Genomic DNA, 14,405 nt, shown 5'->3' with positions numbered 1-14,405 from the left:
TGAACTGCACAGAAACTTTATGTTTAACTTTTAAGCAGATGGAGAAAAAGAATCACTTTAGGACAAACTATCCATATAAAACAGCTATCTCACAAACCTTGCACCACAGCCAAAGGTAACAACTCCATTAACACAAGGTTAAAAACTGCTGTGCAGCGCCAGGCAGTGGTCCTGAGAGGAGTGCATTAGAAAGAAACCTGGGTTAGCCAATTGCTGGGGTATGTTTTTCTCAATGGGAAGCCGTTCCGTCAGCCTTACGTGTGTTGGGTTGAAGTTTGTGCTAGGAATATCAGTGTAATTAATGTCAGATGCTGCCGTAAACAAGCACAATGGCTACTGTTGTGCTGCTCCTTCCTCCCAGGGATCATTCAGTTGGCCACTCTCTAGAGCAGTGGTTTTCAATCTTTTTTCATGCATGGACGCCAAACAAATTTTGAATGGAGATGTGGACCCCTTTGGAAATTTAACGTGAGGTCCACAGACCCCTATCATAGAAGTCTTAGACTGAAAACTGACTGAACAGAATTCAACATTAAATGTTGCACAGGCTTGGCACAGCATTTGACGCAGTGTGAGAAAAGGCACTAAACTATGGGCTTCTGGGTTTTGACCTGTAGGTGGGGGTATTCACATACTTTGATCAAAAAAACAGAATGTCTTTTCTAGGATCTGAAACATTATTTTCATAGTCACCTTTCGCAGACTCCTTAGACATAGTCTGTGGACCCTCAGGTTGAAAACCACTGCTCTAGAGCTTTCAGAAAAACATCATGACCTGGTGTTTGCTTATACCCAAGTCTCTGGAACATAATTTTTTAACTTAATTATCCTGTATGGGCTATTAGAAGGACATGTCTCTTATGGGTGATTTATTCTGTGATGGGGTATCACTGACATTCATCTAACGTGTAAGGCACATTTGCAATCTAGCCCTCATTTGTGAGGTTAGGATGATTTTCACAGAACCCACATTGTGCTGAGATGGTCTTTCACACAGTGCTGTCTGTGAGACTATATGTCTTGAACTAACTGACACCCTCATGTGTGGATCCCATGGTGATGGGAGGTTATAAGATTAGGTACCCGATCAAACAGGCTATTTGGCAGAAATGCAGATGGTGCCACCCTGAAGTTATAATCGAAGAACATTTGTTTCCATTGCTAACAAAAGGAAAAAATGGGCTAAAATGCCCATTGTCAAAACTTCAACTCCTAGAACACTACCTCTTATTTGCTCAATTACACTTGTGTGCACTGGCTAGCACCAGCAACCTAAATCTGTTCGTTTGATTCTATGTCCTATTTATTCTGAGGTAATCAAAATGTCCATGCTGAATGCTAGGTAAATGTACAAACTTTACACACAAAAAAATTATACACTGAGCAAACTGGGCCAGACTTCAAAGATCCCAGAAGCCACAAATTAAAAAAAAAAAAAGTTTTCTGTCTCCTTCTCCTCAACAGATAGCCGGAGAGACTGCTAAGACTTGGAGTATAATGTGAAGTCAGCAAATTCAGACTCTTGGGACCTCTCTTCTGGAAGGTCTCTAGCCCCTTCACATGTAACCCAGGAGATGCTATCTGAAGTGCCTGAGCAAATTCTAGCTAGCAAAATACCATATAAGAGGTAAGCCTATGTATCTCAAAAGCTTGTGTCTTTCACCAACAGAAGTTGGTACAAGAAAAGATATTACCTCAGCTACCTTGTCTCTCTAATATGAGAGGTAAGTCTACCTCTGAACTACCTGAGGATCAACCCATGTAAAGCTCTATCTATTAAAACCTGCCACTTTAAATCACGTTTGTTCCCCATGTTAAAAAACTCTGTGCACCCTGTGGTAATATAGCCTCCCAGTCCCAGACCTGAACTTTAGCATCCACAATCTGGTCCTGTCCCAAACCTGGACTTTAGCGTCCAAAATCTGGGGGCTTACCTGAAACTCCCCCAAGCTCACTACCAGCTTGGATATTCTCGCTGCCACCAGATCAGGAATTGATGGGGCCTGATCCCCCCTTTCCTCTCTCTGGTGTCCCCAACCCTCCCTTGGTGGGACACCCAGATTCCAAATCCCTTGGATGCTAAAAGCAGGGGAGAAAACCCCTTCCCCCCTCCTTCCCAGGCTTGCCTCTTGGTCTAGCCTGCGAGTATCAAGAAACCGGTTTCTCTGCTTCCCAAGAGATAAGCGTTCTCTACCCTCAGGACAATTGAGATGCAAAATACCAACAGCTTGGCTTTGCCTTTCCCCGTGCCTGCCTTCCCGTGAGGGAGACAGATACCTGATACAGAGGTGATTCTTTTTCTCTTTCCCCGTAGCCTGCTCTTTCCCTGAAAGCAATAGGAAAATAGCCCACAGCCTGGCTTTTCCCTTCCCTTTGCCTCCCTAGGAAAAGAAACTTCCACACGTTTTAAAAGGAAAGTTTGTTTAAAAAAAAAAAGAAAGAAAATATAAAACAATAATCTTGCATTAAGAAACTCAATACAGGCTCTTGCTTATAAGAAAATATGAAGAAACAGTCTGATTTAAAAGATAGCCCAATTAAACCAGTCCAACCAATCCACATACATGTAAATACAACCCAAAGCTCCTCATAGCCGAATTGCTTGGGGGTTCCTTTGTACTCACAGATGTGTAGGAGACACTTGGAGATAAGATGCAGTTAGGAGGAAGCTTGTTAACTCACAGCCGAGAAAACAACAAAAGACACAGCCATCCACATCTATTCGTACAACCCAAAGCTCCTCATAGCCGAATTGCTTTGGGGGTTCCTTTGTACTCACAGACTTTTGGTATAATATTTGAAATAAGAAGGAGTTAGGAGGAAACCTTGTTTACTCACAGCCGAGAAAGCAAAAAAGACCCCGAGTATCCAAATTCCCGCCCCTGACTTTAAACAATCCAGTTCTCTGATTGGTCCTCTGGTCAGGTGTTTGGTTACCCTTTCCAGGTAAAAGAAACTTAACCCTTACCTTACCTATCTATTTATGACAACCCCTAATTAAGGTTTTAACCGGCAGTAATGTCTACTCATACATTTCTCACACTTTGCCATGTTCTCTCTCATACAGAAGATCAGGCAGTTTCTTTAAAAAATTTCAATGGCCTTTTGATTTTCTCTGTAAATTTTGAAGGAGGGTCCTTCTTTCACACATTACCAGACTTGTTTATTTTCTAACACTGGGCTGCGGCTTTTAAATCAGACCATTTCTTTTGTTCCTCAATAAACTTAACATGGTAAGAGTGAAGGTTATTTGCTTTTCTGAGTTTCCTTCCAGCTTCTGCAACAGATTTCAGATACCCTCCTACAAGCAATATAATCAGACACACTCTCATGCTCTTTGCTTGATCACATTCCCATGAATACTTCAACTGGCAAAGTAATTTCTCAGCCACAGATGACTTGGTAGGGGGCAAAGCCAGCAGGAGGCTGAGTGATATGAATGTAAGTCATCATAACAAATGGCAGAAACTCATCTCAGTCACTCTCTCAGAGAAATACTGGATCAGATTCAGAGGTGAACTAAGGGACTGCACATCTTGTCCCTATTGCTAACTTGATAGTTAATGTGCTATTCAACCTCTCAACTTATTCATCAGATTGTGGGCGATAACAAAGTGTTTGTGTTTTAATTTCTATGTGGGCACACACTACCTGATTTTCAGCGCTGCCGAGCACCCACAACTCCAGTTGAAGTCAGTGAGATCTGTGGCTGCTCAGCATCTCTTGACAAGGATGGTCCAGTGGTTAAAATACGAGATTAGAACTCTGAAGATTTGGTTCAAGATTCTGCTCTGTCACAGACTTCCTCTGTGAGCTTGGACAAGTCACTCAGTCTCTCTGTGCCTCAATTCTTCATCTAAAAAATGGGATAATAGCATCCCCCTACCTCAAAAGGGGACTGCAAGGATAAGAGATCATGAGGTACCCAGGTACTATGGCAATAGGAAGTAGCTTAGACAGACTCCCATACTTATGATCTGACATTCTGTATCTCCCTAGGTATGACAAACATGAATATAAACTCCCAAACCAGGACTTTGCCACAGTCCTAGCTTCCTGGTTTGCAATGAATTTCTCCCCATGCAACATAATCTGGTATAAAATCATAGAATATCAGGGTTGGAAGGGACCTCAGGAGGTCATCTAGTCCAACCCCCTGCTCAAAGCAGAACCAATCCCCAACTTAATCATCTCAGACAGGGCTTCGTCAAGCTTGACCTTAAAAACCTCTAAGGAAGGAGATTCCACCACCTCCCTAGGTAACCCATTCCAGTGCTTCATCATCCTCCTAGTGAAAAGTTTTTCCTAATATCCAAACTAAACCTCCCCCACTGCAACTTGAGATCATTATTCCTTGTTCTGTCATCTGCCAGCACTGAGAACAGTCTAGATTCATCCTATTTGGAATCCCTTTTCAGGTAGTTGAAAGCAGCTATCAAATCCCTCCTCATTCTCCTCTTCTGCAGACTAAACAATCCCAGTTCCCTCAGCCTCTCCTCATAAGTCATCTGCTCCAGCGTCCTAATTATTTTTGCTGCCCTCTGTTGGACTCTTTCCAATTTTTCCACATTCTTTTTGTAGTGTGGGGGCCAAAAATGGACACAATACTCCCGATGAGGCCTCCCCAATGCCGAATAGAGGGGAATGATCACGTCTCTCGATCTGCTGGCAATGCCCCTACTTATACAGCCCAAAATGCCGTTATCCTTCTTGACAACAAAGGCACACTGTTGATTCATATCCAGCTTCTCATCCACCGTAACCCCTAGGTCCTTTTCTGCCAAGCCACTCCGTCCCTAGTCTGTAGCAGTGCATGGGATTCTTCCTTCCTAAGTGCAGGACTCTGCACTTGTTCTCGTTGAACCTCATCAGGTTTCTTTCGGCCCAATCCTCTAATTTGTCTAGGTCCCTCTGTATCCTATCCCTACCCTCCAGCCTATCTACCACTTCTCCCAGTTTAGTGTCATCTGCAAACTTGCTGAGGGTGCAGTCCACGCCATCTTCCAGATCATTAATGAAGATATTGAACAAAACCGGCCCCAGGCCCGACCCTTGGGGCACTCCGCTTGATACCGGCTGCCAACTAGACATGGAGCCATTGATCACTACCCATTGAACCCGACGATCTAGCTAGCTTTCTATCCACCTTACAGTTCATTCATCCAGCCCAGTGGTCCCCAACCTTTTTGTCTGGCGGGCACCAGATAAAAGTCTGTGGCAGCAGTGGAGCTGCGGCATTTCGGCGGTGATGCCTCTTGATGACGTCACTTGTCAGCGGCAAGTGGCAAGTGGCGTCATCGAGAGGCGTCGCCGCCGAATTTCTGTGGCATTTCAGCAGCGGCACCTCTCAATGACGTCACTTACCGCCGACAAGTGACGTCATCGAGAGGCATCACTGCCGAAACGCTGCAGAAATTCGGCGGCATTTCAGCAGATGCTCCACTGCCGGTCAGGATGCGGGTGCATTCAGATGCCCCCGCAGGGGCCATGGCGCCCGTGGGCACCGTGTTGGGAACCCCGATCCAGCCCATACTTCTTTAACTTGGCGGCAAGAATACTGTGGGAGACCGTATCAAAAGCTTTGCTAAAGTCAAGGAATAACATATCCACTGCTTTCCCCTCATCCAGAGAGCCAGTTATCTCGTCATAGAAGGCAATTAGGTTAGTCAGGCATGACTTGCCCTTGGTGAATTCATGCTGACTGCTCCTGATCACTTTCCTCTCCCCTAAGTGCTTCAGAATTGATTCCTTGAGGACCTGCTCCATGATTTTTTCAGGGACTGTGAGGCTGACTGGCCTGTAGATCCTCGGATCCTCCTCCTTCCCTTTTTTAAAGATTGGCACTACATTAGCCTTTTCCAGTCACCCGAGACCTCCCCCTGTCACCATGAGTTTTCAAAGATAATGGCCAATGGCTCTGCAATCACAGCCGCTAACTCCTTTAGCACCCTCAGATGTGTGACAGACCCAGGCCAGTGGGGTACAGGAGTCTGGTAGAGGGCAAATATACTGGTCATTGGATGAGTAGTTTTCTGTTCCCTGAGTGACCAGAGTAAGGGCTGCACTAGAGTAATCAGGAACCTGCTAGAACCAATTAAGGCAGACAGGCTGATTAGAACACCTGCAGCCAATCAAGGCAGGCTAATCAGGACACCTGGGTTTAAAAAGGAGCTCACTCCAGTCAGGGAAAGGGGAGCCAGCGGAGAGAAGTTGCGTTGTGGGAACTGGGAGCAAAGAGGCGCTAAGGGAGCGAAGGAGTGAGAGGGGTGGCTGGCTGCGAGGGACTAATGTGCATAGATTATCAGACCAGAGAGGAACGTCTGTGTGGGAGGATAAGAGTATTGGAGGGAGCATGAGCCCAGGGAGTTGTAGCGTCATGCGCTTTTACAGGAGACACTATAGACAGCTGCAATAACACAGGGCCCTGGGCTGGAACCTAGAGTAGAGGGCGGGCCCAGGTTCCCCCCAAACCTCCCAACTCCTGATCAGACACAGGAGAAGTTGACCCAGACTGTGGGGAAGATCACTGAGGTGAGCAAATCTGGCAAATAAGTGCAGGACCCACCAAGGTAGAGAAGGAACTTTGTCACAAATGGTAACACTTGTTCATTTTATAGTTCAATGCACCCACACTCTGGATACAACTGAAGATGCCCCGGGGCTGGAAGTGATGTTTTCCAAGTGGCACAGGTTTTACAAGTTTGACATATTTGGAACTTTCTGCCAGCTACGCAGGTAAAAGCCTACTTTCAGCCAAAAGTCTGCTCAGAGGCTGCTATCTGAGGTACTAAGCTACCAGGCTCTAGGGCTCTCCAGAGAGTTTCAAATCAACTCAGCGTGCCAGATCTGCAGGCTAAGGATCTCAGAGCTTATTTGCAATCCCAACTTTACAGAAATATGTGGAACTTAGGTAACTCTTCTGGGGCCTCCATCCAGACTCCAGGCCTTCAGCTTAGCTAGTACACAATCATTTTTTGTTCATATTTTACCAAGGCCTGGTGAACAGTGTTTGCTGGCATTGGGGGTACCCAGGTGCCATGCCACCTGTTTACCAGTGATCGGAGCCCTCCAAAGCCATAAGAGGCTTTTTTAATATATATCCTCTCCCTTTTGATACTCAGAAGCAGTTCTTTTGACCTGATCCAGAATAAGCATTTCTAATTCATACCTTCCCTTAAAACCCTGAGTTGCCTCTTTGCCAAACACTAATAGGCATATTCGGTACAGCTCTTAATCACTCTCCTACAAAGCACGCAGGCCTCCATCACTGGCAGCTGCACAGTCCTAGATCAAACGAAGGGCATCAGACCATATCACAGGGGCCAACAGTCTCACAAAACCCAGGCCCTCTCTGCTTGCCAGTATACAGCTCTGTAACAGGGCTCAGTAACTTCCTTACCACCAATGGCCTCCACTGCAATGTCTGTTTATGGAAACAACATGCTTCAGAGTCCATGTGAATTCCATGAGGGACAGACATTTTATAGCTCCTGCTGGAGCTGGCCGTCCCCTGGGAAGGCTGAACAATGGAGACTTCTTGTCATGATGCTTTCTGGCTTCTTTTCCATAGGAGCACCTCAACTTGCTGCAACAGGACAGTCTCCTTACAGATGCTTCTCACTATCCACAGTTCCAGCAGGCTATCTCCCCAGAGCAACATTCCCTGCAGCTTCCTTCTCAGGGAAGTTATAGGTTTTCCTTTGGGTTTCCCAGTCATTCTGTGTGTCTTGATTTGTCTGGGCACCATCCTTCTTTCGGCCAAGCTGCTTCACTTCAATTCGTAGCCGTGCAGATTGTTTCACAGGGTCACAACTATCCCCCTTTTAAAGCTTTTATTCTCTTCTAGTCAGCAAGTTCTTGTACAGTGCAAATGTTGGCTGTAGTCTGAGTTGGGTCTTTACAATCAACTCTCCCTAGCTGCACCTGCCACTGCCCAACAGGTAATGAGATAACTCAGGGCTAGCACGTTTCAAATGGCTCTGTCACATACATACTTGGTAGGTCAGTACACGTCCTCCACAAAGCCCTTTATACCTTTCCCCAGGTTATGCCTTCTGGACCAGAAGGCAGCAGGACCATCGCATGCGGACACTGAAGGTTCAAACAGTTACTTTTAATTTACCACTCTCACTTTTCACCTCAGCCATCTAAAACGCTACATGCATTTCTTGCCCATTCATTGAATTAGGAAATTTAGGTTGCCTCCTTCATAAAACCCATTTATTTTTGAGCAGCTAAGTCAAGCTGTTCTGCCCAATCCATTCACCATCTGTATAACTCTGGCAGAAGAACGGAGTGTTCCAATCTGCTTATTCTTTGCTCCAGTATTTGGAATAACCTCTTCCCTGGCAGTTTCACCACTGTATCGCTTTTGTTTGTAATTACTTTTAACACAGACACGCATATCTCATTACATGACACCAATCTGCAAGATGCTGGCACTGATTTGTTACCTATTACTCTTAGGTTTCAGATCTTCTGGCTGTGCAAATATATTCTTAGTTAATAAAAGCAAAATATCTGCAAGGAACGTTGCACAGCAATGTTAAATTTGAACTCTAACAATAGGGAAAAAGAGTTGAAAGTAAAAGACAATTGTTCCAGTTATGGCACTGCAGAGAGATGGAAGCCTTTTCAATAATGAACGTGGTGTAACTGGAAAACTTGACTAGACAACCCACTGATAAATAAACCATAGGACTCAATCCTGCAGTGGCAGAGCAATGGACTACACTGGACTACTATTCTCTGGGAGACAGCAGCTTCCTGTTTCATTTTAATTGCATTTCAGATGGTTTAAAAAAAGTCATGATTTCAATTCTTTACAATTATATTGAGATTCTAAAACCCCTACATAATTACAGCCCTCTCTTTGTCTGTCTGTCTGTCTGTTGTTCAATCTCCCCTGAAGCCAGTAACCTGCAGGGAAAGAGCTTGAACAGCAATACTGGTCTAATTACAAGATTATCTTTACCTTGCTCCCACAATGAGCTGATTCCTGTTGGCATCCAGTGCGAGCTGCGAAAAGTCGTGTACACCTGGATAGGTGAAATTTGATACCCAGGGTTTCAGATCTGCAAAGAAAATGAAAATGCAGAAAACAATGACACTGCTTCAGAAACCAAGAGTTCACCCGAACATCCACTAATGGTTTTCCTACCGAGTATCTGTCAGGGGAAGGATAATTAATAATCTATTTAAAGTGCTTCTGTTTATTCTAAGCAGAATCTGCAAAAGCTGCATAATAATGGGAGGTTGTCTCAGCAGTTATTTTCACATCCATGAGGCCCAAAGATTGAGTGTCAGCATTATCTCTGAACAGACATCATGGTGGCTTGGTTTATTAGTTTATTTTAAAGTCCATGTGCCAAATTCAGAACCGGTGTTAGTGGTGCAATTTCACTGAAGCACCATCCAGGGTAGAAAGGCTGGTCTAGTGGATAGGACGCTAGACTGGTACTCAAGAGACCTGGGTCCAATTCCCAGCTCCATCACATACTTCCTGTGTGACCTCAGGCAAGTCATTTAATTCTACCCTGTAACAGAGTTTCCCCGTCAGTGAAATGAGGATAGAACTTCCCTACATCCACAGGGGTTTTGTCATAGGGTGCTGTGGTGATGAGGGCCATATAGTGCCCAGACAGAATTCTTCACCAGGCTTGAATACGGCCCTATAAGATACATGTATCTTATTTATCTAGCTTGGATTTGCCATGCTAGGCACTTCCTCAAATTGCAAACACACAAAAGTTAGATTCTAAGCAACAGAACTGGCCATCCTCAGATGATCAAAACTCCCACTGAAGTCAACAGGAGGCCCATGAGAATCACATCAGTTAACACACTAACATATACTGAAAGATCCAGGGGAAAATGTTTGTGATATAATAAAAAAAAGTATTTTAAAAAAAAAGAACCCAGTTCCATGGCAGTTCTTAGGATGTAATGATAAGGCATTTACAGATTTAAGGCCAGAAGGAACCATTAGTCATTTACTTTGACCTCCTGTATAATGCAGGCCATAGAATTTCACTGTACTGAGCCCAATAACTTGTGCTTGGCTAAAGCATATCTTCCAGAAAGGCATCCAGTCTTGATCTGAAGATATCTAGATATGGCATAACCAGCAATTCCTTGGTTGGTTTGTTGCAGTGGTCAATCACCCTCAATGTTAAAAATTTGTGCCTTATTTCTAATCTGAATAAATTCAAACATCCAGGGTAGCAGAGGGAAAAATAAGAACCATACCATTACCTCTCTAGTCCTTCTATGACCAGAAGACCAAAAATCGCGCTCACATTAGGTGCTGACCATACGCGCCGACTTTGTGAATTGCTGGGGGGGCACTCGACCTCCCGGCTCCAACCCAAGCCCCACCTCCATTTCATCCCTTCCCCAAGGCCCCACCTTGCCCCGCCTCTTCCCGCCCTTGCTCCAACCCCTGAGCTCACTCCACCCCCTCCCCCCAGCATCTCCTACATGGCTGAACAGCTGATCATGGCAGGTGGGAGGTGCTGGGAGGGTAGGGGAGGCAGTGATTGGAGGGGTTGCCGGTGTGTGCTGAGCACCCACAATTTTTTCCCCCCGTGGGTGCTCCAGCCCCAGAGCACCCATGGAGTTGGCACCTATGGTGCTGACAGTAGGGCTAGTCAGAAATTTTCTGATGTATTCATTGAAGCAAGATGTTTTGCTGAATCTATTACAAATTTGACACAACTTTAGTCAAAACACAAGCAGGTTACATTGGAAACCTGCCAGTGTTCCAAGGTCCACAGTTCTACAGCAGAAAGCCCTGGCTGGAATAGCAACTATGATTCAATGAATAGCATATGTGACACTGTCAAGAATGTCAATTTCACTTATCCCCTTTCAGGAACATGTTTCAGTGTTCTCAAACCAATTTTTCCAGGGTCTTCGGTTTGCATGATAGTCTGCTAAAATTTGCACTTTGAAAGCAAATTACAAAATACTGAAATATCTTGTTAACCACCCCCTAGTTTTGGCCAGATGAAGCTGGAAGCTTAGAAAGATAAGTAGGATCCAGTATAGTAAGAGATTTCAAAGTGAAAGTTAATGTCTTCTATGTACATGCCAATCCATGGAGCAGTGATCCTTTCTACCCACCCACCTGGGATCATGCTGTTCTGTTCTACTTGACATAACAGATTCAAAATCAGCCCACTAGAGCTTTTAAAATCCGCACATTTCATTTCTATGCTAAGTATGGGTTTAGGTGCCTCACTTTAGGAACCCATGTTTGAAAATTTCAGTCTTCATGTCCCTGTGCCTCAGTTCCTGCACCTCTACACAGGGACAGTCTCTACGGAAAAGGATAAATGGACACAAATCAGATATTAGGAATGGCAATATACAAAAACCTGTAGGAGAACACTTCAACCTCCCTGGACACACAACAGCAGATCTTAAGGTGGCCATCCTGCAGCAAAAAAACTTCAGGACCAGACTTCAAAGAGAAACTGCTGAGCTTCAGTTCATCTGCAAATTTCACACCATCAGCTCAGGATTAAACAAAGACTGTGAATGGCTTGCCAACTACAAAACCAGTTTCTCCTCCCTTGGTTTTCACATCTCAGTTGCTAGAACAGGGCCTCATACTCCCTGATTGAACTAACATTGTTATCTCTAGCCTGCTTCTTGCTTGCATATATATACCTGCCCCTGGAAATTTCCACTACATGCATCTGACGAAGTGGGTATTCACTCACGAAAGCTCATGCTCCAAAATGTCTGTTAGTCTATAAGATGCCACAGGACTCTTTGCTGCTTCTACACAGGGAGTAATAATGCTTCCCTGAGTCACAGGGTTATGCACTGTTTGCAGAGCACTTTCAGGTCTTGGCATGCTTTGAAGGGGCTACAGAAGTGCAAGGTATTATAACAAACGAATGGCTGGGTATCTGCTGATTAACCCCAAGCCCCTTCTCATTCCAGCAACAATCAGGAGGGGTAAATGAAGGCTAAATGAGACCTGGAGCCACCAAAACCTTGAGAAGCACCCTGGACACTCTTCACCTTAGCCTGGCCTGCCCTTTCCCAGACAGACTCTTTCTTCCAAGCTTCCACATTCCCCAGGATATTCTCATGTCTCCCACCCACGCCTGAATTGCTCCTGACTGAGCCATCGCCACCCACTGTGATCAACTGTGCACTGAACCGTGGCCTGGTGCTCTGACTCAGTGCTGAGTCAGGCCCCTTATGGCAATGGATTTAAAGATCCTGCCTCAGGGCTTTTCAGTAGGAGTCATGGGTTGCCTGCGCTGCTCAGGATCGGGCCCTTAATGGTAGCGAATAACCATTCATATCACACTAACCTGGAACATGGAATGCATGTACCCTACTCTGCTATTCAATACAAAGGTGTAAGGGATGGAATAATTCAGCCAGACTAATCTTCAAGCACTTCCATCCACTGAGCAGTCCTCTGAGACCTTTAGTGGTATGCTAGCACCAGGGAGGTGTGACGCTTTTTCACCTCAGGTGACAGTCCTCGCTAATGCAGCTCTGACTTCTTCTCCTGTAGCTCTTTAGCTGCAGAAATGTTTCTGAGCCAAGCAGCAGAAGCTGTAAGAATAACACCTTTCCAGATAGGTGAACCAGGGTAATGCAGGAGGTCAAACACTGTCTAAGGTGGAAGAAGGGAAGGTCAGCACATAACCACAGAAACTTTTAAGGATCCTACTTTTATGCCATAATTTCTATTTGTTTTTCTTCTCTTCTACCAACTCTTTCCCTCTCCCTGCAAATCAACCCGCTATTATAATTCACTGGCAAGAAGAAGATTTCTTCATCTGCTTTTCTAAATGAAATCTCCTCACTTCAGAGAAGCCCAGTCCTCAGCTCTTTCTTTCGATAGCAAGTTCTGACAAATCACAGGTAAAAAAATAACAACAATCCTAATGAAAAAGCTGTCAGTGGCTCAGTTCTTGCCACACACAGTTTCAACATCAAGCAAGTTTATGAAATAACAGGCACTGTCCCGCTTTCTATTTACTACTGCAGGTGGCACAACTTATAAAGAAACCTTTCCTGATTATTAAATTAAAGGCTGAAAGGCATGTGTCTTCATAGCAAAATTAAACTTTTATAGACATGTCGCTGGAGATTATTACGCTCAGCATGGTTCCCAGCTAAGACTATCTAACAGCGAGTGATGGGAATTAATGACAAACGGCACATTATCCTCCCCAACCTTCTTTTCTATCAGAATGAATGGATAAAATGGAATGGAAATCCAAGCGGCGAGAGAGGATGTAGGTCTTTTTCATTCGACACGTTAAATCCTATCACTCAGACCACAGGCATCCCTAAGGGCAGCTCAATGCTTTTATTTTAAAACAAGCCTGACTTCTGTGAGAGTAAGTGTTTGGCTGGGCCTGTCCCACCTTTGCAGAAGTTTACACATATGGACCCAATGAACTCTAGAGTGTGCTTGCATTTGACCTTTCTCCAAGAGCTGATTTTTCAGGGCCGACTTTTTCCATTTGGCTGGAAGCCCTCAGTGCTGAGGTATGTTTACCTTTGCAAATTTATCGGTTTAAAAACACTATGAAAAATTAAAACCCAACGTTGTGGCTTAGCATGTCGGCAGCAGGGGCAGGAAATCTAGGAAACAAATGACTTTAGGGGCATTCTGCTCATCAAGGCCTCCTTTGTGCTTCATGTTTCTATTTCCAGGGCGTTAAAGAGCCACATTTTCGCTTTCTCCACGTTAGTACTCCGAAGTGTAATTGTTTCAAATACAGCCCAGGGTCAGCAATGTGATCCAGAGCCTCTGAAATTGTGCTGGCCTATCTGCGGCCCAAGCTGGTTCACAAACATGGCTGCAAAGACCAGGGCCTTCATAAAAAACATCAGTCCTTCATGCATGCACAAAGCTGGGGAGAAAAAACAAGAAATTTGTTGCTCACGCACAATGACATTTGGGAGGGTAGCCACTGATCCTGCTATCACTTCATTGTGCATTAATCACCTGAATGTAAACAGGATGTGGTGAAAGGGCTGGATCTAAAGGCTGCTGAAGCCAGCAGGATTTTTTCCATGAAGTTTGGATCAAGCTCTAAATGTGGAAATTGTCTCGTAAGACTCATTATGATCACATTTAATCCCATGTCTCCTCCAAAACCCCCTTTCTCCATCCCATTCACACCTTGCATGTTTATGAGTAAGGAAGCAGGAGAGCAGAGGGCTTGAGACATCTCTGCATAAAGGATTCCACCTACAGTTTAATTTCACTTGTGCCCACATAGAGCCTCCACCTGCACTGCAGTGCAACAGTCTCGTGCAACCTGCTCACACCATGTAAGGGTCAAGATGTTAAATACCCGCACCTGAAAAATGCAAAACCCTCTCTAGGCGCTAAGTAATATTCCTATTAGAGGTATGCC

At 44.7% G+C, this 14,405-nt stretch overlaps 1 protein-coding gene across 2 annotated transcripts in view; it reads right to left on the bottom strand.

Moving 5' to 3' along the window:
• The window catches only part of SEMA5B (semaphorin 5B), a 403,624-nt gene that overhangs the window by 164,050 nt on the left and 225,169 nt on the right, over positions 1-14,405 (bottom strand). For both annotated transcript variants that reach the window (XM_075070297.1, XM_075070298.1), the window contains exon 4: positions 8,975-9,074. In XM_075070297.1, coding sequence (XP_074926398.1) covers positions 8,975-9,074 — 100 coding nt within the window. The remainder of the gene's footprint in view (positions 1-8,974; positions 9,075-14,405) is intronic.

Source organism: Chelonoidis abingdonii, chromosome 10, assembly GCF_003597395.2.
Source record: "Chelonoidis abingdonii isolate Lonesome George chromosome 10, CheloAbing_2.0, whole genome shotgun sequence".
Taxonomy (NCBI): Eukaryota; Metazoa; Chordata; order Testudines; family Testudinidae; genus Chelonoidis; species Chelonoidis abingdonii.
The sequence above is the reverse complement of the archived record's forward strand: the minus strand, read 5'-3'. Positions and strand labels throughout refer to the sequence as shown.